This window comes from Triturus cristatus, chromosome 9 (genome assembly GCF_964204655.1).
Source record: "Triturus cristatus chromosome 9, aTriCri1.1, whole genome shotgun sequence".
NCBI classification, from domain to species: domain Eukaryota; kingdom Metazoa; phylum Chordata; class Amphibia; order Caudata; family Salamandridae; genus Triturus; species Triturus cristatus.
In genome coordinates, this window is record NC_140592.1 from 781,296,127 (window position 1) to 781,323,427 (window position 27,301).

The 27,301-nt window shown below is 53.5% G+C and overlaps 1 protein-coding gene across 1 annotated transcript in view; it reads left to right on the top strand.

Annotated features, from left to right (window-relative positions):
- The window catches only part of LOC146798840 (phospholipid-transporting ATPase IC-like), a 1,543,528-nt gene that overhangs the window by 646,414 nt on the left and 869,813 nt on the right, over window positions 1-27,301 (top strand). The window contains exon 11 of the mRNA XM_085626157.1: window positions 2,811-2,899. Coding sequence (XP_085482283.1) covers window positions 2,811-2,899 — 89 coding nt within the window. The remainder of the gene's footprint in view (window positions 1-2,810; window positions 2,900-27,301) is intronic.

Here is a 27,301-nt window from a genome sequence, read left to right on the forward strand (position 1 = left end):
AAGAAACCATCAGGCTTTGGGACCAGAAACAGAGTTGAATAGAACCCCAGGCCCCGCTCCTCCACTGGGACCAGCACAACAGCCCCCTTTGACAACAACAGGTCGACGCCTGACAACATGGCAGACCCCTTTATGTGGTCGTTTGACAATGGGGTAACCTGAAAACAATCCAGAGGGGGATGGCCCCGGAATCTGGTAACCCATCCTGATGACTGACAAGACCCAGTGGTCAGAAATCAGACTTCACCAACGGGCCAAAAACAAATGGAGCCGAGCTCCCACCTTGGCATAGTCAATTTTGTCCAGCATCCTAGAATAGCTGCTGCTGCTGTTGCTGCTGAGGCTGGGATTTATAATGGACCGCAGACCCACGACCATGGGCCTGACCACAAAAGGGCTGAGAAGAAGACAAAGCACCCTGAAACCCCTGTTTATGGAAAAAGGATTTTTTTCTTCTGTACAGTCTGAAAATGTTTCAACATCTTCTTCTCCTCCGCAGACCGCTGCACCATCATGTTCAAATTGTCCCCAAAAAGCTGGGTACCCTCAAAAGGCAGCTTATGGACCAAGACCTTCTGAGCAGCATTAAGATGCCAAGGCTTGGTCCAGAGAGACCTCTTACCCGCCACTGCTGCCCCAGCTGCCGAGAAGGCCCATAACGTATCAAAAGTCACATCAGAGCTAACCTTAGCCAAGACCTCCATCTGCGCCAAGATAGGAGTTGGATCCCCGTGATCCTGAAGACAGTCAAACAATTTCTCAAAATCCTTGATAAGGACCTGCGAAGCATAGGCTGAATAAGTGCTGGCACGCTCCCAAAATGAGAAGCAGCATAAGAATGCTTGAGAGCGGATTCCACCTTCCGCTCAACCGGGTCAGCCAGGGAAGCCTCCTCCGAAGACAAAGAGGAAAAAGAAGCCATGGAGGACAGAAGAGTGTTGACCTTTAGCAACCTGAGGGAACTAGGTGTCAAATTCCACCAGGCAATACCGCTTCCTCAGAAAGCACGGAATCCCCTGCTTGTCGACTTCAAGCCATTCCTCAGCCAGCATATTCTTGAGGACATCATGAAAAGGCAGGCCATCCATCACAGAGGAACTATACTGGGAGTAAAACCCAAAATCAGACAAGGACTTAGGGTCAAAACCCACCACTTGACGAATATGAACCAACATGTCAAAAAAAACCTTACCTTGAACGTACTTCCCCTTAGGGGAATTGTCCATGTCCTCCTCATCATCCTTAGCTTTCTTAGCAGCGCAGCCTGAACAGCAGAATTAATGAAATCCTCAAAATCAGATCTGGAAATTTGCAAAAGGTCATCCTCCTGCAATTCCTGGACATAATGCTGCTTGGACAAAGACTTTGCAAGCACCGGAGAGGAAGCCTCATCACTCATGGCCACAAGCAGGAAGAGCAAACCACACAGGAAGCCCAGCAAACACCAGGAAGTGCCCAGCGACTCCCCTTTAAATACTGTCACCAAGCAACCAAGTCCTGTGGAACACGTGACTTGAAAAAACAAAGGGACAACCCTGCCGCCTCCCCCACAGTTACATCACAACAAATCATGGCCGTGATAGGCGGATGCTGCTAGGATACTCTAACACCTGAACGAACCGGGGCCAGAACGCCAGGAAAAAGCTCCCCGCCCCAGGCAAGCACATGCTCGGGGAGCGAGTTCCGAACACGGAGCAGGAGCGCAACTGACCGGAACACCAGTGCAGCCGCGAGCCACCGTAGACCCCCCCCCCATAGAAACAGGGATCACTGCACATCACACAAGCGCACCGACCAACGTGTCGGGACAGCAAAAAAAACCAGGCATTGCGGTGGGTGGTAGGGGCTTATATAATTTTTAAAAACTGGCATTCCTAATGGCTGTCGTGAGGCAGGATTGCTTCACTTTGTTAGGACTGGGACAAGAAGGGCATATGAGGGGGTAATGAGGCTCACACTAACTTAGTGAGGCTGTATTTGTTCCCGTAATTACTCCTACGGTATCTCTCTCCCTGGTGCTGTTGTTTGCTGCCTTTTAGTGTGTGTTGTTTCCTCTGTGTTTGGTGTCATTTGACTCTGCTGAGTGACCTTCTCTGCTGTTCGGCTATTTGAGCCAGTGGTTGACCTGTGGGAATTCGGCTCTCATTTTCGGGGACCAGCACTAATTTTTCTGCATCAGATATTTCTTGAGAGCAAGATAGGAAAAATAAACACAAATGGGAAAGTAGCAGAAAGACAGAAAACCTTTCACAATGGGAGAAAGCAGGAACCTACTAGAGTGAGATAAAGGGGTTGGGAATGCCTGGTAGTGGTTTAAAGAGGCCTTAGGTTGATTCAAGACTACACAGCCTTGGTATTCGGTGCACCGACATTTAATAGCGACAGCCGCAGGTTTATGAGAAGGTCTATGGGCAACACCCCTCACTCTTTTACAAATTGAGCACTGTGTCTGGCCGATGTGGCTTGCCTTATACATCTTCTAGCCTTCTGTCTCCAGACACAGGACTTCAGAATACTGGAGGCAGACACAGTTACAAAAGAGGATTAACATCAACACCGTTTTTATTATTCTGTTATCTTCATATGTCAAGTTTTAGACACCATAACCTTAGCCACTGGACAAGCAGACTTTTGAGCCTGCCATCACATCGCCTGGAATATTTTCGTGTGCGGTGATTGGAATTTACTAACAACGTACGATAGCTATGGCTCCACTATGGGAAGGGACAGTTTTATTAAAGCTGACCAAATTTATGTCGACCTCAATTGCAACCTTTTGAAATACATTCTGTTACCTTATTCTGTTTCAGGCTTTGACACTAAAATAATGAGAAACTCGGGGAAGGTCAAAACGAAGAGAATCAGGCTGGAAAGCTTGATGAATAGGATTACGGTCTCGGTAAGTAACTATTGTCTCTAGTGTTTGATGTTAGCCAGGTAGCTGGGTTTAAAATGCACAGAAAAGAGCACAGCACATTGTACTATGGTTATTTTAGATGAATGCCCCTGTCCTGAGCAATAGGGAGGCTCCTTGACAGACAGGGCTTTCCTCTGTTCTAAGCATGCTCGAGGAATTCAAAGCTGAGTTTATGCAAATAGGAGGCACCCCTATCTGACTAAGCTGATGGTAAATGAGCCTCAACTTGTTTCCTGTTCTCCTCAGATTGGGATTCTCTAGATTCACATGTGCTCTGTACATTGCATAATGTTTTATTTTTGCTCTCTTCTGTGCTACAGATGCCAGCTATCTTGTTCTGCCATTGTTATTTTATTCACTTACTAACATTGGCATCCCTCTGTTTTATTTACTTACATTTTTACTTTATTTACATTAAACGAGATTCATTCTTTTTACCATTGAAAATAGCTGGATGCAAGACATTCACAAGAGGCAGCCTTGCAGCCATAGATTCATTTACTCCTCTGTAATACTACCTTGCAGTTACTTAATATTACATGGGTGTAAGCCCCATACAGAAGAGAGGAAGGATGAATGAGTGGTTTGCCTTGAACGTTTTAGAAAGGTTTCTGGTTCAGAGGGATGATGGGGGGCATGTTACTGACAGGCTACGTACCAGAGGTTCCCATCATGGCGGCTTCCTGTACGGACCTCTGGACCTGGCCGGTGCCCTTTGTTGGGTCGGCTTGGCCGCAGCATTGGTGCCAGTTTGCCACATTTCGGGCCATTTAGTAGCAGTTTGGTGAAGTCGAGGTAAAACACAACCAGTAGCGATCGCTGACTGACAGGGCTGACTGGACTCAGTGAGGGAGGTCACTAAAGGTAGCTACAGTAAGTGCTGTGAGAGGGCGGCAGCTCAGAACTCGTCTGAGGTGAATACTACTACGACTTGGCCAGAAGGATAGAGCGTGAGCCATAGAGAATTGATAAAAAAACAATTTATTTGCTGACTCCGGTGTAAAGACTTAATTTCAGAACCTCATAACGGCTGAAAATAAAAAGTTGTCTTGTGCCTTCTAAGCAAGTAAAAAGCGAGGAGAATATCTCCCCTCACTGCCTTTGCTTCACCCATAATCACCCATATCAGCTGATTGAGATGTTGAAAAGGAAGCCCTCTAGCCATAGTAAAAACCCACATTTTGCTGGAAATTAATCATCCAGGTCAGCAGGCTGTGGAACTTGCAGGGGATACTAAGTCGCAATGTCCTGGAGGGAAGGAGTCTGCCAGAAATTCAGTTAGGGGTAGGGCAACCATGAGGCATGATCCTATAACAGAGACTAGTGCCCAGCAACCAGGACAGTTGGAAATGGTGATGTTGCTGCCTCTTGCTGAGCACATAACGAGTGCAGACTGCAACCTTCAGGGAATGGAGAAGGGGGACTCACTTGAGGCAAGAATCAATTTGAGGCGGGGGTAGAGAACCCGCTGAGGATGACCATAAGATTGTCTCTGCCTCACTACCCTTAAGGATAACCATAAAACTGGGCATGCCAGTCCATGGTACAAGGCTCAATATCTAATTTTTTATGAGTGTTGATAAAGGGGGAGGGAAAAACCTTCCACTATGGGCATCATCAGACTCACCACCACCACACTTTCCGCTCAGGAGATTCTGGTTGAAAGAAGTAAGCAGGATTATACCAGACTGAAGTAGCAGCTGGCTATTTCCAGGAAAGGAGAAAGACTCACTGTAGCTCAGTATGTCCCTTATCATTAGAATGCTGCTGCTGCTGCATGGGGTGGGTAGCTTGTTGTAAGCGAGTCTGCTGGGAACCACAAATAGTGATTTGACAGGTTCATCTTTGAGTTCCGAGCCAGTGAGTTCACATCAGTTAATAACATCCCCTCATCCCTCTCAGGTTTGGAAAATATGCCAGTTTGAAAAGATCCTTAGGGTCCAGAAATTAAAACATTTTGTACCGTGCTCCATTTTATCCTAAAGAAAGTGTGAAATAATAAAACAGCCCAAGCTGATCTTGTGAACAGATTGAAAGCTAGGCTAGAAGCTAGGTACACCAGAAGTTTGGACTTAGGCACCTGTCAAACAATGACCGAGAAAAGGGTGTCAGTTGTGGGGTATATGGTCTGTAAGCAGGACAAATGGGTCCAAAAAACACAGAAGGAAATATAGAACTTGAGCAGAAAACTTGAGGACCTGGAAAAGCTCTCTTGCAGGTCTAACTTGCTCTTTGTAGGTGTCCCTGAGAATTGGAAACCAGAGTTTAAAATGACAAAGGCAGTGACAAATCTGATTGCGACTCATGTACTCAGTGAGCTGCTTTCATGATTGCTAGAGCACACAGAATACCTGCTGGCAATTCACCCAGAAAGGGAAAAAGGCCTTGAACTATACTAGTACACTTCCAGGATTTTAGGATTTGTGAACGAATACTGCAGAAGGCCATTCAGTAGAAAGGCATAAATGTGGAACAAGATTTTTTTTTCAAATTTTTCCTGAAATGTCTTTTGAGACTGTTAGACCTGGCACCATTGGAGTGGGTCTCCCTTCCATTTGTTTGCTGTTGCCTCTTGTGTTTTTGCTATATGTTTTGCTGGTCTAGATGCTTTGGGCACTGTGCCACTGCTATTCAGTGCCGCAGCGCAAGTGCTCCCTATGTTAAATTAATGTAATGAATTAGTGACTCCATGATTGGCTTATTTGGTTTACTTGTCAGACCCTAGTCCAGTGCACCATGTGTGCCCAGGGCCTGTAAATCAAATACTACTGGTGGGCTTGCAGCACTGGTTGTGCAACCCACAGAAGCGGCTTGTAAAGTGTGTCTCAGGCCTGCCATTGCAGAGCCTGTGTGCAGTCCAGTACTGCCATGTTGACTTGGTAAGTACACCCACTTACCAGTCCCTAAACCTTCCCTTTTCTACATGTTAGCCACCCCTAAGGTAGGCCTAAGGGCAGGGCGCATTGTATGTGAAAGGTAGGACATGCCCTGATGTGTGTGGCATGTCCTGATAGTGAATTACAGCCATTTTCGTTTTTCACTATTGCAAGGCTACCTGTCCCCATAGGCCAGAATGGGCAGTTTGATTATAACATCTTGTAATCCTAACTGACTCAGGGAACAAGGTAGAAATTCAAGTTTAGTATGCCTGAACTCAGAATTATAAAATACATTTTTAGTGAAGTTGGTTATAACATTCTGTGTTTGAAAATACCACTTTTAGAAAGTAGGTATTTTCTTGCCTAACCATCCAAGCCTGCCTCTGCTAGGTTGTGTATTCCATGTCTGGTTTGTGAGTGACAGGGGCTGGGGTGGCTCCAGGAGACAGGGTGACTCAGCACAAGGCTGAATAGACCTATCTGCATTGGGAGTGGTGGGAGGAGTAGCACCTGGGCCTGAATAGGGCTTGCCTGCCTTCCACAATGCTGGCTCCACCTCCTGTGGTGCGTCTGATGACCCTGGCCCACACTGACAAAGGAAGAAGCTGTGCACTGGCAGAATGCACCCAGAACTGGTTTGGCCTAGGTATAGACACTCTCTGCCTTCAGAGACAAAGGATTTTTGTGTATAAAAGGGGGGGCACAGACCCCAGAACTTTAGATCACTTCTGGGAATCAAGTTGACCCTTTGCCAAGGAGAAGAACCAAGGAAGCTGAAGGAGGAGACTGCCCCTGTGCTGTGCAGTTGGGGTTGGCCTACAGTAGTTATTTTATTGCCAAGGGAAATAGAAAAGGAACTTTGTGTGTACTTTTGAAATCTTGAAGAAGAATCTCCAAGGGCTTGAACTGTGCTTGCCTCCTGCTTGAAGTCTCAGGGATACAAGACATCACCACCAGTTCCCCTGAATTCCCTTGCTGAGGAATTCTACCTGCAGAGAGGTGCCTACTGTTGTTCGGGCCCTCTAAGAAGACTGCGAGTCACTGGGAGCTGGAAGCCCGATGCAATGAGGAGAAGTGTGTCGCCGCCGCAGCAGTTGCTGTCGCATCGCAGAAAATGCGTGCCGCCACTGCAGCTGTTTGCATCATCGACGAAGCGCGTCGCATCACCAGAGAAGCATGTTGCCTCTCCAGAGGTCACCATCGCATCACCAGAGAAGCGTGTCGCAGGTCCTGTCGCGGCTCAAAAGTTACCGAGTCTGCTGCACGGCCGTCAGGTATGCACGCATCACATTCAACATTGTCGCATCGCATCAAGACGCCATTTTGTCGCATCGCACCAGATCGTCGCATCGCATCGAGGCACCATCTTGTCGCATTGCACCGGATCACAGTAAGAAAACGCATCACCTCCTCTCCGGTAAGAATCCGATGCATCACCTCCTCTACGCTGCAGTAAGGAACTGACGCATCACCTCCCCCGAAGCATGGAACCGACGCATCACCTTCCCTGCGACCCTTTTGTTTATATTGCGTGACGCATCCAAGGTACTTTGAGAGTAAAGTGTTGCATTTACCATCTACATTGAACTAAGCTATTTCTACCATTTTGAAGTCTATTTTTGATTACAGTAGTGTGGATTTTTGTTGTTTGGTCTTATTTTAAGTCTAGTAAAGATTACTTATTTTTCTAAACTGGTGTGGTGTCCATTTGTAGTGTTTTCACTGTATTACTGTATGTGTTCACAAATGCTTTACACACTGCCTCTGAGATAAGCCTGTATGCTCGTACCAAGCTACCAAGGGGGTGAGCAGGGGTTATATTAGAAGTGTAGCCTCTTACTCTGACTATAAGCAAGGTTCCCTATTTGGTCAAAGGAACCTACCTCAGCCAACTAGAGATCCCCAGTTTTAACACAGACCTCCTGTCGGCATTGGGAAATGAAGCAAATGCTGAGCAAATTTAAAGCTATAGGCTCAGTTGGTTCAACTAGCAAGGTTAAAAATTCTGTGGGAAGGTAGGTTTTTGGTCTTTTCAGAGGTAGAAGCAGCTAGGTACTTTCTGATGAAAGCGGATATAGCTTGATACCACCAGTGTAATAATAAAAGGTCTGCTCTTTATCCTTGGGGAGCCTCAGATAAGATGCAACAAAACTGCTAAGCAGGAAGTTATCCGAAGCCATTGTGAATGCCAAAATATTGCATCCATAATTTGTTGGAGGGCCTTGTTTTTGGGGTCAGGGCACTTCATGGGAAGGGGTGGGACATGGGGTGGTGGGTCACTAGGGGAAGGGAAATGAGGGAGAGGATAGGATTGGGACTCTAAGGGAAGGCGATAGAGCATGAAAAAAGAGGTCCTAGGGACACCTTTTTTGCTGGAAGTTTGGAAAACAGGTCAGGAAGGCATGGAATTTGGGTTACGGCTAGATGGAGCAAAGTGGGTGCAGATAGGAACGCTTTCCAGAACAATTTATTGTTAGCATTTATAGAACTTTAAGTTGACGAGATATGGTTTACATGCAATGCACTTTAGGGATGCATTTTGGGAGGGATTGTTGATTGTATTTGATATTTAGGCTAAGTATATTGTTAAGTATGGACAACTTTTACAGCACTTGTAGCACTTTAAATGGTTCAACGTGGAATATATGTAATGCACTTTACAGCTCTCTACGAATGCACTTTGGAAAGCATGATTTCCTATTCTGTTGCTTCGAATTGTATTGCTCCTTTGTAAGTGTGCTCTTTTTTCTGCACTTCATGTTAGCATAAGCACATTATTGCACAGAATTAACTGATATATGCAAGGCTTAAGGTTTTTTCTTTTAATGCAAAGGGGTTGAATAACAGGAGGAAAAGGCAAGCTGTGGAAGCCTGGGTTCAATGGCATACTCCAACAGTTGTATTCATGCAGGAGAAACACATCCCCTCCAGTAAGTTGAATGGGTTTAGTATGTTTAAAGGTTGGGCCGGCTTTAAGTGCCTTTCCTCTCCTGGAGCTGGTCATAGAGGGATGCCGATATACATTATTAAGAATGCAAGAATGAAAGTATTTATGGTTGCCGACTCTGAGGGTCGATGGTGCTGGGAAAATTGCTCAATAGACTCCCTCTTAGCACTAATTTATCTGTAAACACCTGTTGAAGAGGATCTTGGTTCGTTAAGCAAACATTTTCACTCTTTAGGGCCACTACAACCTTCCCCAACAAAAAGGAGCTCACTTGTTTCTCAAATCAATATAAAATGCATAGCACATTTATCTTTTCCTGGTCTCCTCTGCAGTTACATTCAAACGGCTGCACATGCTGCCAAATGGCTTTTCAGATCATTCAGCACTAAAGCTGGAAGTATGAGAGGGGAGCTAAAATCCAAAACTCAGGGGTGAGGTTTTAATAAGACTTACCTGGAGGGGGAGAGTTGGTTGGGTACCTGCAGAGCTGAAATCTACATTTTCTGGAGTTAAACATAGGCACTGCTCCCATAATTATGGTTTTGGATGCCATAAATGCTTCTCTGTGGGCTTCCCTGATCCCCAAGCATATATTTGATTGACATCTTTAAAAGCAGAAAAAGCCTGTCTGGAAGGTTAAATTAATGAGTACGAGAAATGTCATAGGGTGGGGTCTAGGGAAAACATTAAGGTGCCGATCACGATCCGGTAAAAAATTCCCCCGTGCGACTCGTATCGGGTCTTTTTACCGTACGAATCGTACAAGTGCCGTACGAACTGGCAATCACGATTCGCATGGTAAAAAGTCCATACGAACCGCACTGGGAATCATTCCCCACACGTCCCCGGGTCGGAAAATGTGTCCGACACGTCCTCGGACGATTTACCTTACAAACGTGAAAAACAAAGTCCGACCTAGGAATCACGATCCATCCCGTGCGTCCGAGGTTACAACCGTATGGAAAAAACACCGTCCGCACCGAACTCCTACAGCAACCATGGAGACATGTGCCCGCATACGCGCCCAACACTCCCCCCAGCCCCCGTACGTCCGACACGTACCCCCCGTATATGTATACCCCCACCCGTCTAGGTACACCCCAGTACGTTCCAGTCGAACCCCCACCCCAGGACGTGTCATAGCCCCGTCTACCCACACCCCAGTACGTTCCAGTCGTACCCCCACCCCAGTACGTGTCGTACCACCGTCAATGTACACCCCCCCACCCCAGTACGTGTCGTACCACCGTCCATGTACACCCCCCCACCCCTGTACGTGTCGTACCCCCGTGTACCTACACCCCAGTACGTGCGAGCCACACCCCCACCCCAGGACGTGTCATAGCCCCGTCTACCCACACCCCAGTACATTCCAGTCATACCCCCACCCCAGTACGTGTCGTACCACCGTCAATGTACACCCCCCCACCCCAGTACGTGCCGTACCACCGTCAATGTACACCCCCCCACCCCTGTACGTGTCGTACCACCGTCAATGTACACCCCCCCCACCCCAGTACGTGTCGTACCACCGTCCATGTACACCCCCCCACCCCTGTACGTGTCGTACCCCCGTGTACCTACACCCCAGTACGTGCGAGCCACACCCCCACCCCAGGACGTGTCATAGCCCCGTCTACCCACACCCCAGTACGTTCCAGTCGTACCCCCACCCCAGTACGTGTCGTACCACCGTCAATGTACACCCCCCCACCCCAGTACGTGTCGTACCACCGTCCATGTACACCCCCCCACCCCTGTACGTGTCGTACCCCCCGTGTACCTACACCCCAGTACGTGCGAGCCACACCCCCACCCCAGGACGTGTCATAGCCCCGTCTACCCACACCCCAGTACGTTCCAGTCGTACCCCCACCCCAGTACGTGTCGTACCACCGTCAATGTACACCCCCCCACCCCAGTACGTGCCGTACCACCGTCAATGTACACCCCCCCACCCCTGTACGTGTCGTACCACCGTCAATGTACACCCCCCCACCCCAGTACGTGTCGTACCACCGTCCATGTACACCCCCCCACCCCTGTACGTGTCGTACCCCCCGTGTACCTACACCCCAGTACGTGCGAGCCACACCCCCACCCCAGGACGTGTCATAGCCCCGTCTACCCACACCCCAGTACGTTCCAGTCGTACCCCCACCCCAGTACGTGTCGTACCACCGTCAATGTACACCCCCCCACCCCTGTACGTGTCGTACCCCCCGTGTACCTACACCCCAGTACGTGCGAGCCACACCCCCACCCCAGGACGTGTCATAGCCCCGTCTACCCACACCCCAGTACGTTCCAGTCGTACCCCCACCCCAGTACGTGTCGTACCACCGTCCATGTACACCCCCCCCACCCCTGTACGTGTCGTACCCCCCGTGTACCTACACCCCAGTACGTGCGAGCCACACCCCCACCCCAGGACGTGTCATAGCCCCGTCTACCCACACCCCAGTACGTTCCAGTCGTACCCCCACCCCAGTACGTGTCGTACCACCGTCAATGTACACCCCCCCACCCCAGTACGTGCCGTACCACCGTCAATGTACACCCCCCCACCCCTGTACGTGTCGTACCACCGTCAATGTACACCCCCCCACCCCAGTACGTGTCGTACCACCGTCCATGTACACCCCCCCACCCCTGTACGTGTCGTACCCCCGTGTACCTACACCCCAGTACGTGCGAGCCACACCCCCACCCCAGGACGTGTCATAGCCCCGTCTACCCACACCCCAGTACGTTCCAGTCGTACCCCCACCCCAGTACGTGTCGTACCACCGTCAATGTACACCCCCCCACCCCAGTACGTGTCGTACCACCGTCCATGTACACCCCCCCACCCCTGTACGTGTCGTACCCCCCGTGTACCTACACCCCAGTACGTGCGAGCCACACCCCCACCCCAGGACGTGTCATAGCCCCGTCTACCCACACCCCAGTACGTTCCAGTCGTACCCCCACCCCAGTACGTGTCGTACCACCGTCAATGTACACCCCCCCACCCCAGTACGTGCCGTACCACCGTCAATGTACACCCCCCCACCCCTGTACGTGTCGTACCACCGTCAATGTACACCCCCCCACCCCAGTACGTGTCGTACCACCGTCCATGTACACCCCCCCACCCCTGTACGTGTCGTACCCCCCGTGTACCTACACCCCAGTACGTGCGAGCCACACCCCCACCCCAGGACGTGTCATAGCCCCGTCTACCCACACCCCAGTACGTTCCAGTCGTACCCCCACCCCAGTACGTGTCGTACCACCGTCAATGTACACCCCCCCACCCCTGTACGTGTCGTACCCCCCGTGTACCTACACCCCAGTACGTGCGAGCCACACCCCCACCCCAGGACGTGTCATAGCCCCGTCTACCCACACCCCAGTACGTTCCAGTCGTACCCCCACCCCAGTACGTGTCGTACCACCGTCCATGTACACCCCCCCCACCCCTGTACGTGTCGTACCCCCCGTGTACCTACACCCCAGTACGTGCGAGCCACACCCCCACCCCAGGACGTGTCATAGCCCCGTCTACCCACACCCCAGTACGTTCCAGTCGTACCCCCACCCCAGTACGTGTCGTACCACCATCAATGTACACCCCCCCACCCCAGTACGTGCCGTACCACCGTCAATGTACACCCCCCCACCCCTGTACGTGTCGTACCACCGTCAATGTACACCCCCCCACCCCAGTACGTGTCGTACCACCGTCCATGTACACCCCCCCACCCCTGTACGTGTCGTACCCCCCGTGTACCTACACCCCAGTACGTGCGAGCCACACCCCCACCCCAGGACGTGTCATAGCCCCGTCTACCCACACCCCAGTACGTTCCAGTCGTACCCCCACCCCAGTACGTGTCGTACCACCGTCAATGTACACCCCCCCACCCCAGTACGTGTCGTACCACCGTCCATGTACACCCCCCCACCCCTGTACGTGTCGTACCCCCCGTGTACCTACACCCCAGTACGTGCGAGCCACACCTCCACCCCAGGACGTGTCATAGCCCCGTCTACCCACACCCCAGTACGTTCCAGTCGTACCCCCACCCCTGTACGTGTCGTACCACCGTCAATGTACACCCCCCCACCCCAGTACGTGTCGTACCACCGTCCATGTACACCCCCCCACCCCTGTACGTGTCGTACCCCCCGTGTACCTACACCCCAGTACGTGCGAGCCACACCCCCACCCCAGGACGTGTCATAGCCCCGTCTACCCACACCCCAGTACGTACCAGTCGTACCCCCACCCCAGTACGTGTCGTACCACCGTCAATGTACACCCCCCCACCCCAGTACGTGCCGTACCACCGTCAATGTACACCCCCCCACCCCAGTACGTGTCGTACCACCGTCAATGTACACCCCCCCACCCCAGTACGTGTCGTACCACCGTCCATGTACACCCCCCCACCCCTGTACGTGTCGTACCCCCCGTGTACCTACACCCCAGTACGTGCGAGCCACACCACCACCCCAGGACGTGTCATAGCCCCGTCTACCCACACCCCAGTACGTTCCAGTCGTACCCCCACCCCAGTACGTTCCTGGCGCACCCCCAACACAACCTCCTAAGTACGGAGCGCACCCCATGCCCCAACATCACAACCGCATGTACGAGTCTTACAAAGCCACACACAAGGACAAAATCGTACAACCAAATGGCCCATGTACACACCGTACACACGCTCAAAACGCACGTACACAACAAGGACAAAACAAAACAACTCAACAATACACCATTCGAAAGGCACACAGCCACTAAACATGGCCAACAACCACTAAAATAACACAATCACTGACCTGCACCTGTCAAAAACAAACAGAGGCCCAATACACCACCACTCCTTATAACACACCCACCCAAAATTCAAACACTGCCACACCCACCCATGGACCAATGAAAAGGGCCCACACACACAAACCATGAGCCTTTGCAACAGACCCACTGCTGCCAGACACCACAGAACCAGACTACAAGCGACACCACATCTTACACTTGCACACCTTCACACGACCACCCTCACAAACACCCTCTCATCACATTCACACACACACACAACCATCCACACCCCCCCCCAACATCCACACCCCCCCCACACCCACACCATCCCCACCCATACCCCTCACCATGCCCACTACCAAGAATCCAAAGTTCAGTCACCGAGAGTTGGAGGTCCTTGTTGATCAAATCCTCAGAGTCGAGCCACAGATCTTTGGAACATTGGTCAGAAGCACCAGCCAGGCAGCCAAAACAGCCATGTGGCAGACCATCGTCGATGCTGTGAATGCTGTTGCGGACACCAGGAGGACCAAGCAGGATTGCCAGAACAGGTGGTACGATCTGCGGAGGAGGGTCAGAGCCAAGAGACAGGAGGAACACGACCAGGCCAACGCCACCGGAGGAGGGCCCTCCCGCAGAGCCGTACAGTACCATCCCTGGGAGGAGAGGGTGATGGCCATACTGCCGGTGGAGGCAGTTGAAGGAGTAGAAGGACTCCGAGACCCGGGTGAGTACACAAACAACGCACCTCACATGGGGGGAACTGCAACCACAACCAAAATTAATAACAGGCACGCAACCACCACAAGCCATCGCATTACTCAACCACACTCCATGAGCAGGCACATGCCACTGCTGCCACCATGCCCCATGCACCCAGCTGGACAATGTCAAGTCACAGGCCACAGAAGACAACAACACATGACACGGTAACCCGGATGGCGGGAGGCTGGGCACCAAGAATCACATAGTGCGACTCCAAAGCAGACAACAATGCCCTCTGCCCATATGGCCTAGGTCACAGCCAGACAAACACTGTGTCCCAACACAGGAATGACTTGCCAGCAAATGGCGGACGCCTTGCATCAACACATGGGGGTGAAGGCACTGTTTTGCACATGCCAGCAGCTAATGAACAGCCAACAGTGTGAAAGAGTGGCAGCACACACCACCACAGCAGCAGCGCACAGACACACAGCAGACAAAATGGGTGCCTGGAGATCAGAAACAAACTCACATCAACAGGCCAAGGGCCACTCAAAGATCTGCTAACAGTGTGTGCCCAGGAAGCTGGGCCAAGGTGACAGAGGGTGACACACGGAGGGAGGGAGAGGGGGACACAGAGGGAGGGAGAGGGGGACTGAGAGGGAGGGAGACGGACAGAGGGAGGAGGCTGACACACGGAGGGAGGGAGAGGGGGACACAGAGGGAGGGAGAGTGGGACTGAGAGGGAGGGAGACGGACAGAGGGAGGAGGCTGACACACGGAGGGAGGGAGAGGGGGACACAGAGGGTGGGAGAGGGGGACAGAGAGGGAGGGAGAGGGGGACTGAGAGGGAGGGAGACGGACAGAGGGAGGAGGCTGACACACAGAGGGAGGGAGAGGGGGACAGAGAGGGAGGGAGAGGGGGACAGAGAGGGAGGGAGACACAGGAAGATGGACAGAGGGAGGAGGCTGACACACAGAGGGAGGGAGAGGGGGACAGAGAGGGAGGGAGAGGGGGACAGAGAGGGAGGGAGACACAGGAAGATGGACAGAGGGAGGAGGCTGACACACAGAGGGAGGGAGAGGGGGACAGAGAGGGAGGGAGAGGGGGACAGAGAGGGAGGGAGACACAGGAAGATGGACAGAGGGAGGAGGCTGACACACAGAGGGAGGGAGAGGGGGACAGAGAGGGAGGGAGAGGGGGACAGAGAAGGAGGGAGACACAGGGAGAGCAAATCAGTCCTTTGGTGTGTGGGAATGTCTGCTCGTCAGCAGGTGGACTGCGTGCATGTAGACAAGGGTGGCCAGTGCCAGAACCCCCCCTCTTCATCATGGCAAAACGCAGGGCCATGTTACAACCTGTACACGAGCACAAGGACAGCCACCTGCATCATATAAGTGTGTGGATCCACTCCATGTGCACATGTACAGTGCTACAAGGAAGGCGCAAATGCATAGCTCGGCACACATGCACACTCCACTGCTGACTGCAGTCACACTTGACGCAGCAAGTAAGACTGTGCCACACATAGTTAAAGGGGCCAAATTGGTGGCCAAGGGACACACACATGCACAAGTGCACTGTGAGTGGAATGCAAGACAGATCCTAATTCCAAGAGGAAATGTGCCAACTTTGTAACGGATGAAACATGGATGTTGCATGGATCCAAATTAACATTGTCTCTCTCACACACAGGTCAACGTCGTGCTGCACCCCCCAACACTGGGGGGGAACACTCACAGGACCCGGATCTGCAGGAGACCGATCCCACCGGCAGCGACCACTCTCACCACTCTGCGGACGACCCCGACCGACCTGGCCCCTCTGGTGTCCAACCACCTGCAGCACCTGCGTCAGGTACAACCGTGCCAACCACCACCCCCACTCCTGCCACATCCCAGGAGACACCCAGGATCCCTGCCCCAACACCACAATGCAGCCAGGCTCGCCAGGAGGGACACGGTGTCCCGGGCACCCAGGAGGAGGCAGGCGACAACGCCAATGCCACCCCTCAGGGGTCCCGGAGACCCGATGTGCCCACAAGTGCAGGCCAGACGCAAGTGGGCAGGGGTGGTGGGAGTGGAGGACGGCGGAGGCGCGAGCCTGACCAGTTGGCTGGGGATCCGGTATTTTCCCATGTCCGTAACATCCTGGACTCATACCGGCAGGACACCACGGGCATGGCCCAGGTTGTGTCCGTCCTCGAGGGGATCAAGGTCCAGCAGGCCCAGCAACATGCGGAGCTAATAGCCTGTCTACAGCTACACCAACGGAGGATGGAGGACAGACAGGCTGAGCAAGTGACGGCGTCCCAGGGGATTCACGCTGAACTCCGTCGGATGGCCGACACCATGGCCGACCCTCCCTGTGCCAGAAGGCGGAGAACATCACCACCCACAGGGAGGGATCACGAGGAGGAGGAGGAAACATCCGACGGAGCATCCCAGACGTCGTCACGGCCTGCTGCTGAGGTTCCCCGCAGGAAGCCGGGTCGTCCACGGAAAGGACCGTGAGGGTGGCTGCTACATCACCATCTCCCAGGACACCTGGCCTGGCACCTGGCCCACTGGAGCAACAGCATCACAGCATCAAGAGACATTCTCTGCCACATGGCCCTGCTGGTCACTGGCTGACCAATGTTGACAAAGACTGTGGCATGGACTCTGAGGATTTCCAATGGCAAGGACACCAACTCCCCTACTGAACTTTGGATTCCCTAATCCCGGAAAGCCCCTCACTTAGGCCCCCCCCCCCCCCCAATAATAAATCATACTATTAAGAGTAGATGGCTGCTGGTAGCATTATTACCTAACATGTGTCTTGTACAGTCTAAACATGCCTGAGTCATCTGTTCACTTCAACCATCCACACCCTGGGGCCTGAGTCTGGCACAGGACACATGGGTCACAGTTTTTTAGGCAAGACAGACATGGAGCACCATACACACCCGTGATGGTCAGAACCAGCTGAGGGGGTGGCCGAACAACCGTGCTGACAGACACATTGAGTACAGCAACAGTCATGCGCAGAGGTCAGGGATCCTGGCCCGTGTCCTGGGGGGCACCCAGGTACGTGTAGACAGGTGGCAGAACCATGTCCTGCAAGCTTGAGTCCGGTGGATGCAGAGAATGGGGTCATGGACAACGTTGGATGCATGGGGATGGCACATGTCACAATACCCACACAGTCATGGACATCATGCCCAATACACAGTCTCAGCACACACACACAGCTTGCATCTTGCCACTCGACACATTGACACATAGCCACAATCAGGGAATACCATGCCAGACATGCAGGATGCACCGTGCCAACACACCAGCATTGACTGAGAAGAGGCACCTTGGAGGCATAGGGACACCTTTAATAGTCATGTTTTTGGGATTGCAGAGGCAACTTGAAGTACACATGAACACATCATGTGGAGTAACATGTGGCTCCAACACTGGCACCCCCCTTCTGCAGCACAAATGCGTGATAGCCATGGAACTGGCACACAAGTGTCGGCTAACAGCTAAATACCCACAGCTGCTCACGGAGAGACTGCCATACACCATACATCCGCTGATGTGGAAGTCCCACGCCATGTCAAGACAATGTTAACCGTATGTGTCCGAGGGCAGTGTCACACACATTGATGCCTTCATCACAATCCACTATCCCATCACTGATGACTGACAACCAGGCAGCCCATCTATTCAGGTGTACCCAGCTGCATGTTGTGTCCCATGGGGATGCCACATGTCTGCAGAGGAACCAAACCCCGACCTGGGCAGTGTGCACACATCGTGAACAACTGCCACACCCAATACACCCCAGATGCATCCCTTACCCCATGGAGACTTCCAAACGTGTCCGTGCCTGTAACGCTGAGTCAGCCCACGATGCCATGTCCATGAGGAATAGCAGTGCCACAACAATGCAACCAGAAGACGGCATGCGCAGGTACCTGGGGAAGAGAGACACACAAGAAGTCAGCCACAAAAAGCACAGCCACTTGCATGTGCATTGACTCGACACATGTATGGATGACAACATGCCAGGTCACAATTATGAGTGGGGAAATACTACCATCACTGCCACCATCACTCCAGTGACACACCCACACACACCTCTGACTCACGTGCCATACATGCAGGTGGAGACACGCATCACAACACATGCCACACGGGGACCAAGGCGTGCACACTCAGACACTGGTACTCACCACTAAGCAAAGAAGTCGCGTATGAGCCGAGTCCGGATGTCCTCTTGCGGCTCCACATCCTCCACATCACTAGCCCCATTGCCAAGCCCTTCGTCCTCCACGGGTGGATGGTCCTCGTCATGTTGATTCAGGATGAGTGGCACAGCTCTTTCAACTGCCATGTTGTGCAGCATGCAGCAGACCATGAAGATCTTGCAGACCTTCGCCGGGGCATATGGGAGTGCGCCGCCGGTCTTGTGGAGGCACCTGAATCGGCTCTTCAGCATGCCAAACGTCCTCTCTATCACTCGCCTTGTCCGGCCATGGGCGGTGTTGTAGCGGAGCTGGGCCGGCGTGATGGGGTTGCGGAGAGGTGTCAGCAGCCAAGGCATGTTGGGATAGCCAGCGTCCCCTAAATGGAAAGCACATGGATATCGTTAGAACTGGCGAAGCGGTAGTGCTGCTCGGCCAAACAGAATACAGGACAGACAGACTGTACCCACCAACAACACATGCCCGTTCGTTGCGCAGCTGCATCATCATATCAGGCATCCCGCTACGCCTCATGATGTAGGCATCGTGTGCTGATCCTGGGAAACGAGCACAGACATGTGAAATCACCATGTTGGACAGACACACCACAAGGGCATTGATGGAGTGGTAGTGCTTCCGATTGCGGTACGCCACCTCCCGTGCGTGTGGTGGTACCAAACCTACATGTGTCCCATCTATGGACCCAATGACATGGGGCATCCCTCCCAGGGCATAGAAACCACGCTTGACCTCAGTCATCTGTTCAGGGGTTGGGAACTTGATGAAGTCATCCAGGTGAATCAACATGGCCTCCAAGAAATCATGCAGCACACCGCTGAACATGCTCTGGGACATGCCACCAACATGAGCTATGGTATTTTGGAAGGTACCCGTGGCAAGGAAATGTAGGGCAGCCATTACCTTCAGCTGGGGTGTCAGTGCCGTAGGATACCTGTGCTGCGGTTGCAGGTGTGGTGCCAGTCTCGCCGTCAGCTCCAGAATCAACGGTTGGGTGAAGCGGTAGAGCCGGATCCTGTCATTCTCCTGCATGGTGGCCAAGTCTGGAATTCTTCGGGCAACAGGAGGCGCTCTGCAGTAATTTGGAAGTGACAAGGAAGAGTGAGTGCACTACGAGAACAACTCATGTCTACTGAGCACATGTAAATCTGGCAATACACACATGCCACATAGGGAGTCAGGCATGTGCTACATGCCCAGGACACGTATGGATGCAAGGTGACACTCCTTCCAAGACCCAGCTACACACGGTGATTGAGAACCTCCCCATGCCACGCCATGGAAATAGCTGTGTCCCAGTGCAAGTGCACTGCCCGACGCAAGACAGGAGTGACATACACCCACACATCAGCAGAAGTGTGATGCCGATTGCAGAGACTGGCAGCGGAACACTTGAGCCACAGGTCACATGACATTACACTAGTCCAGCCCACACACCTTGCCATGAAGGTGCACATGTCATGACTCCCCACACATTCCTTGTGAGTTTGCTGACATGGCCTTGTCACGCTACTCCGTGTCCCTTGCATACATGTGCACCTCACATCCGATAACACATGTGGCATGGTGTTGGGAACAGTGTGCAATGACAATCTACACACAGCCACATGTTGGTTGCTGCAACGGCTGCAGCTTTTGAGGGTGCTACAACATCAACCTGATGTAAATCCCGGACACGTATATGGCATAGTCACATTGTGCACTGTGGGTAGTGATAAGTCATGTGTCATGACCCCTGTACCGGGCATCATGGGACACTTCCGTGTGTTGGTGTCCGTGCCATGCCAGTGACGCTCACCCCAAGTGCGCAGTCCCACATGCACACATGTCAAAGGAGTCAAGGGCATGCCTGGCACACATTGCACCCTCACACAGTACACATGTACACATCTCATCATACATCTGGTGCCTTCTCCACTCAGGAGGCATGTTCCACATCACAGCCTGTGACACCTGTGCCCCACACATGTGGTAATGCACAGACGATGCCTTGATGTCCATTCCTGGACAAGTATGTCCATCCATGGACAAGTATGTCCGCCCTATTCCTACATGTGTGTCGCCTATCACCACAGTGATGTGTAAAATCCGCCGTACTGCTGCTGAGAGGGCCTGTGCATGTTCCCAAATCACTGTGGGAGTGCTGCCGTATGTGTACCCATCGTGATGGCGAGCGTAGATGCGAGTGTACGGTCCGTACCACTACGAGTACGCATACGCGTGCAGACCCATAGTGATAGAGAGCGTAGATGCGAGTGTACGGCCCTATCACTATGGGTCTGCACGCGTATGCGTACCCGTAGTGGTACGGACCGTACACTCGCATCTACGCTCTCCATCACTATGGGTCTGCACGCGTATGCGTACTCGTAGTGATAGAGAGCGTAGATGTGAGTGTACGGTCCGTACCACTACGGGTACGCATACGCGTGCAGACCCATAGTGATAGTGAGCGTAGATGTGAGTGTACGGTCCGTACCACTACGGGTACGCATACGCGTGCAGACCCATAGTGATAGTGAGCGTAGATGTGAGTGTACGGTCCGTACCACTACGGGTACGCATACGCGTGCAGACCCATAGTGAAAGTGAGCGTAGATGTGAGTGTACGGTCCGTACCACTACGGGTACGCATACGCGTGCAGACCCATAGTGAAAGTGAGCGTAGATGTGAGTGTACGGTCCGTACCACTACGGGTACGCATACGCGTGCAGACCCATAGTGATAGAGAGCGTAGATGTGAGTGTACGGTCCGTACCACTACGGGTACGCATACGCGTGCAGACCCATAGTGATGGTGAGCGTAGATGCGAGTGTTCGGTCCGTACCACTACGGGTACGCATACGCGTGCAGACCCATAGTGATAGGGCCGTACACTCGCATCTACGCTCTCTATCACTATGGGTCTGCACGCGTATGCGTACCCGTAGTGGTACGGACCGTACACTCGCATCTACGCTCACTATCACTATGGGTCTGCACGCGTATGCGTACCCGTAGTGGTACGGACCGTACACTCGCATCTACGCTCACTATCACTATGGGTCTGCACGCGTATGCGTACCCGTAGTGGTACGGACCGTACACTCACATCTACGCTCACTATCACTACGAGTACGCATACGCGTGCAGACCAAAAGTGATGGAGAGCGTAGGCATGCATGTACGGGCCGTTGCCATGCATTTGGGGTGCCCTAGGGCCCCCACACGCACCGTACCTGTGTGTGATGCTCCAAATTACATAGGGGACAAGTATTAAGGCCTACATGCATGCTGGTTGTCATGGAGACCAAGTTCAAAATTCGAAATTGTTCTGGAAGGTGCACAGCAGAAGTCAGTTGGGATTTGTCTACTTTGTTGCAATGTGTTTGTGGGGCTGACATCATGCAGGAGAATGAAACCGATAGAGAACCCACAGACTGCTAGGTTTGAAGGGATTGGTGGAAACATAGGATGCAAATGTGAGTGACCAATCTCTCTGTACTCCTGTGCATGAGACTGGGCAGAAGGGCACATATAAGGCAGCCAGGTCCCATGAGGGAGCACTTGCCTGCACATCTTTGCATTCGTCGACCCAGCTGCTGCTACTGATTCCCTGGAACCATGTCAAGGGCTGTGGAGAGGACACAGCCATTCACCCTGGAGGAGAACATGGCTCTGCTGGATGTGATCCTCCCACAGTACTCCATGCTGTATGGGCGACCAGGTTATCAGGTGAGTGCATAGGCCACTGCCACAGACTGTCCCTATGTGGTGACTGTGACTTCTGCCATTGCGTCCAGGTGTAACACACATGCCATGTACTGTCGGGGGGGTCCCAGGGGGGGGGTGCCTGATGTCTCCCAGCAGTGCCCTGAGACAGGAGGGGTGGGGGCCTATCACTCACAGCATTGCCCTGAGACAGGAGGGGTGGGTGTGGAGTCCTCCCAGCAGTGCCCTGAGACAGGAGGGGTGGGTGCCCATCACTCCCAGCAGTGCCCTGAGACAGGAGGGGTGGGTGTGGAGTCCTCCCAGCAGTGCCCTGACACAGGAGGGGTGGGTGCAGAGTCCTCCCAGCAGTGCCCTGACACAGGAGGGGTGGGTGCCCATCACTCCCAGCAGTGCCCTGAGACAGGAGGGGTGGGTGTGGAGTCCTCCCAGCAGTGCCCTGAGACAGGAGGGGTGTGTGCAGAGTCCTCCCAGCAGTGCCCTGACACAGGAGGGGTGGGTGCCTATCACTCCCAGCAGTGCCCTGAGACAGGAGGGGTGGGTGTGGAGTCCTCCCAGCAGTGCCCTGACACAGGAGGGGTGGGTGCAGAGTCCTCCCAGCAGTGCCCTGAGACAGGAGGGGTGGGTGTGATACACAGTGTGAGCCTTGATCATTGATTGTGACATTGTCATCATTCCACCTGTGTACCCACTGTGGCACGTAGTGCTTTTTCCCTCACCAGGGGATGATGTCCCTATGACAAAGGTGCAATGCGTTGGCTGCATGACATGCCTTGTTGTAACCAGCTAATTTGTACCCATATGTCTCTCTGTGACATGTGGCTGGTGTATTGATGTGGTGTCACTTGTTCCTCCTCACAGGTAGGCGCCACTGCCAAGGAGCAGATCTGGCTGACCGCCGTCAGTGCCGTGAGGGGTGTGGATGGTCGGAGGCGGAGCCTGCCCCAGGTGAGGAAACGCTGGCAGGATATCCGGTGCTGGACGCGGAGGATTGCACGGCTCCTGCTGGGGGACTCACCTGAGAGCCACAAGAACCGCGGCCGCCGCCGTCTGAGCCACCTCCACAGGCGTGTGCTGCCGGTGGTCTTTCCAGACCTGGAGAGGCGCTTACAGGCGATGCAGCAGCCGGAAGGGGGTAGGTACATGTGTGTTTGTTGTGTGTCACCGGCATTTGTAAGGGCACAGTAGCATGAATCCACTGGCAGGGTTTAAAGGTGCTGTGCAGATCCTGTTTGCCCCAGTATAGAGCTGTGCCCCTGCCACCCTTCCCCTCCTTGCAATGTGTTCCCTGGTCTGTGTGTAGTCACTCCTTCACAGGGTAATGTAGGCTGGCGCTTTGTCCACGGGAACAATGTCTGTAGCATCATGTGTGGGGGTGGTGTGTAACAGGTTGTGGGACCTTGCCTGTGCACTGTCAAGTTCACTGCATGTGGGTTCCATGTCAGTTGGCACTGATGCTGACTCCAGACATGGGAGTTGGTCTCTCATGTGTCATGCCTTACAGCGCGCATGTCCTATGTAGTGGCCTGTGACATGATGTGCATGAGTGTGCGATACACATAGTGCAGGGATGGTGACGTGTGTTGCAGTCATTACCATTCAGTAGCATGTAGTTGCGTGCCCACTACTGTCCCCTGGGGCACCTTTTCCTCAGTGGTGTATGTGTCATCATAAACGTGGCCACTGTCAGTGTCTACAGCGTAAGTTGTGCTCTGTGCCATTGTCCCCTGTCACCATGTATATAGACGTGCTAATTTGTACAGGTGTCCACTGTGCAGCCTGACCTGATTGTCCTTCTTCATACTCACAGTTGCCAGTGCCTGTGTGTCTTGTTATACTCATCTGAGGATGGGCACTGGTACCTCATTATTTGTACAGGCGCACCTTGGCTGTTTGGCGTCCAATCTTGCTTTTTGCCTGCCCCTGTGTGTATCACCCAGACTATGAGATGTTGGTGCCACCTGTGTCTCAACAATTTGCCTCGTGTAGGGTCTTGTTGGGGCGGGCAATGCCTATGTGTTAAATCCTGATTACCACTTGCTGGGTCTGGGCAGTGTGTGATGTGCCTGGACACACACGCAATGTGCAGTGACAGAGTCATGTTGTGCATGTTTTCAGCATTACCTATGCAGCATGTGTCTCAAGTTCATGGTAATGGTCCCTGGTCATCGGTATTTTCGCCAACGCTGTGTGGTGCAGATGCAGTGCTGGATTGTCCCCAGGGCCTGGGTGCTATGTCAGACTCCTTTTCCTGTGTTTAGCTATTGTCTCATGCTCTCCATGGTATTTCAGTGGCATGGTGGCTCAACCAACTGTGTGTTTCATGCCCTACATCGGTACCCTGTTCAGTAGATGTTAGGGATCTTCCTTTTCAGGCCATGCAATGTTACCTATGTAGATTGGACTCATGTGACAGATGTGTACAGGTGTCTGAATAATTTCTGTCTCTCCACCCTGCCCACAGCATCGTCGGGGGACACAGAGGGAGACATGGACACAGACCAGGCGGAGGGACCGAGCACCAGTGCCAGCCGTGACATCGGGTCTGGCACATCGAGTGGGACAGAGGCGGAGGAGAGTGTGGCCGAGGACCTGTCGACTGGCACATCAGACTACGAAGCTGACAGGTCCGGGGACGATGTCTCCGAGTGGGCGGAGGCTGCACCAGCAGTTGACAGCGGAACAACACCTCGCACCGCCCCCTCAGTTTCCACCAGCCGCCTCCCACTTGCTCGTGTCCCTTCCCAGCGTGCCCGGTCACAGCATGTCTCCTTCCTGCCAGGCACCGCACCCCCTGCCCCTGTCTCCACTGCTGCCGCCAATGCAGAGTCTGTGGACATCCAGCGGCAACTGCAGGTTGGTCAGGCTGCGATACTTAATGTCCTCCATGCCCACGGCAAAACCCTCACCAACATCGAGGCTTTCTTGGAGGGCATTCATTCATCGCAGGCTGACCAACGCAACTTGCTGAGGTCCATCGACTCCACACTGACTGCAGCAGTGGGTCTCCTGCAGCGCGACCTCCCCCCACCTACCCCTGCCCCATCCACACTTCCCACTCCCATGCCTGTCACACGTACACCCAGACGTCGGCATGCACCCACATCAACGGACACGGGCACCACACCAGCAGGGAAGGTCCACCGCACTCCTCCTGACACGCACACACAGGGTGAGGTAGGCACACCCACTGGGTCGGGGGGCAAACGTGTGACACGCAGCCATAGTGGGAGTCCGCATTCCACCCAGTCCACTCCCTCCAAATCCCCTCCCCTCAGCTCTCCTGGCCACATCTCCCCCAAGGACTCCTTCATGGCTGCTCTGTCCCTGAGCCCCACAGTTACACCACCACGCAAGCGGTCAAGGAGGTCCCCGGTCAGGGTGGTTGAGTCTCCCCCCCTGTCTCCACCCTCCCCCGGTGGCGCTGCGACCCATCCCTCTGACCCCCCCCCCTCCTTGGGGCCTGAGGTCCCTTCGGGTGCAGGGGACTCCCTGGAGGACCTTGCAAAGGTGTGTAGTGCCATCCTGGCCTCCGCCTTTGGCACTGACCCACCCCCTGTGGTGGAGTCCTCCATCCCTGCACCCACAACGCCGCCCCTTTGCCCTGATGTCCCTGCGGTGCCTGTTGCTTCCCCCCCCCCCTGATGCCCTCACCAGTGTGGAAGACGATGCCATTTGACTGTGCAGGCAAGGTAGGGGACACGCATCCCACTGTGTCCCCCATCCAGCTGAGAATCATTGACTGCCCTATGGGCTTTGTGAAGATTGAACTGCCTGCGATCCACGGACATTGTGCTCATGCTGAATAAAGCTTAATTTTGTTTTCATTATCACACTACTGCTATGCTGGTATTGGTGTTGGTGGGGCTGCTACATGGTTTTGGGTGGTGTGTAAGGGTTTGGGTGTGTGGGATATGTAGTAGTGTACTGCTCATTGGTGGGACCCTGTGATCTGTGTGCCATCACAAGGTGTTGGCTAACTTTCTTTGTTCATGTAAGCAGTTACTGCATGGTGCACTTGTCCCAGGGTGTATTCCTTCCTCTGTGTACCCAGCTTTCTTCCCTGCAGGGTGTTCCCAATGTTTAGCGCAGAGCTGTGTCTACATGAGCTGTGTGTGTGACGGAGCCCTTCTACTTTGGCCATGCATGCAGGGCCATGTCTCCACCTGCGACAATCGTGGCATCCTTGGTGATCACTGTACTTGTGTGTGGAGTCTGTTGACATGAGTTCATGGGGACATGTTCCCTTGTAGCCAGTATGCGTGCGGATAATTCTGGCCTCACACACATGTGTTACACCCCTCCAGTCTCAGGGCACTGCTGGGAGTGATGGGCACCCACCCCTCCTGTCTCAGGGCACTGCTGGGAGGACTCTGCACACACCCCTCCTGTCTCTGGGCACTGCTGCGAGTGATAGGCACACACCCCTCCTGTCTCTGGGCACTGCTGGGAGGACTCTGCGCCCACCCCTCCTGTCTCAGGGCACTGCTGGGAGGACTCCACACCCACCCCTCCTGTGTCAGGGCACTGCTGGGAGGACTCTGCACACACCCCTCCTGTCTCTGGGCACTGCTGGGAGTGATAGGCACCCACCCCTCCTGTCTCTGGGCACTGCTGGGAGGACTCTGCACCCACCCCTCCTGTCTCAGGGCACTGCTGGGAGGACTCCACACCCACCCCTCCTGTGTCAGGGCACTGCTGGGAGGACTCCACACCCACCCCTCCTGTCTCAGGGCACTGCTGGGAGGACTCTGCACCCACCCCTCCTGTCTCAGGGCACTGCTGGGAGGACTCCACACCCACCCCTCCTGTCTCAGGGCACTGCTAGGAGGACTCTGCACCCACCCCTCCTGTCTCAGGGCACTGCTGGGAGGACTCCGCACCCACCCCTCCTGTGTCAGGGCACTGCTGGGTGGACTCTGCACACACACCTCCGATTTCTGGATATGTGCGCTTGGCACATACACGGTGGGGGTACGCACAATGCATTCGAGGTGAGGGTACGAGTCTACTGACACTGGTGTGGTGGGGGTACGCTCCGTACGTCCGCGGGTGTGGGTACGGGTCGTTCTTACACTGTTGGCATGGGGGGTACGCT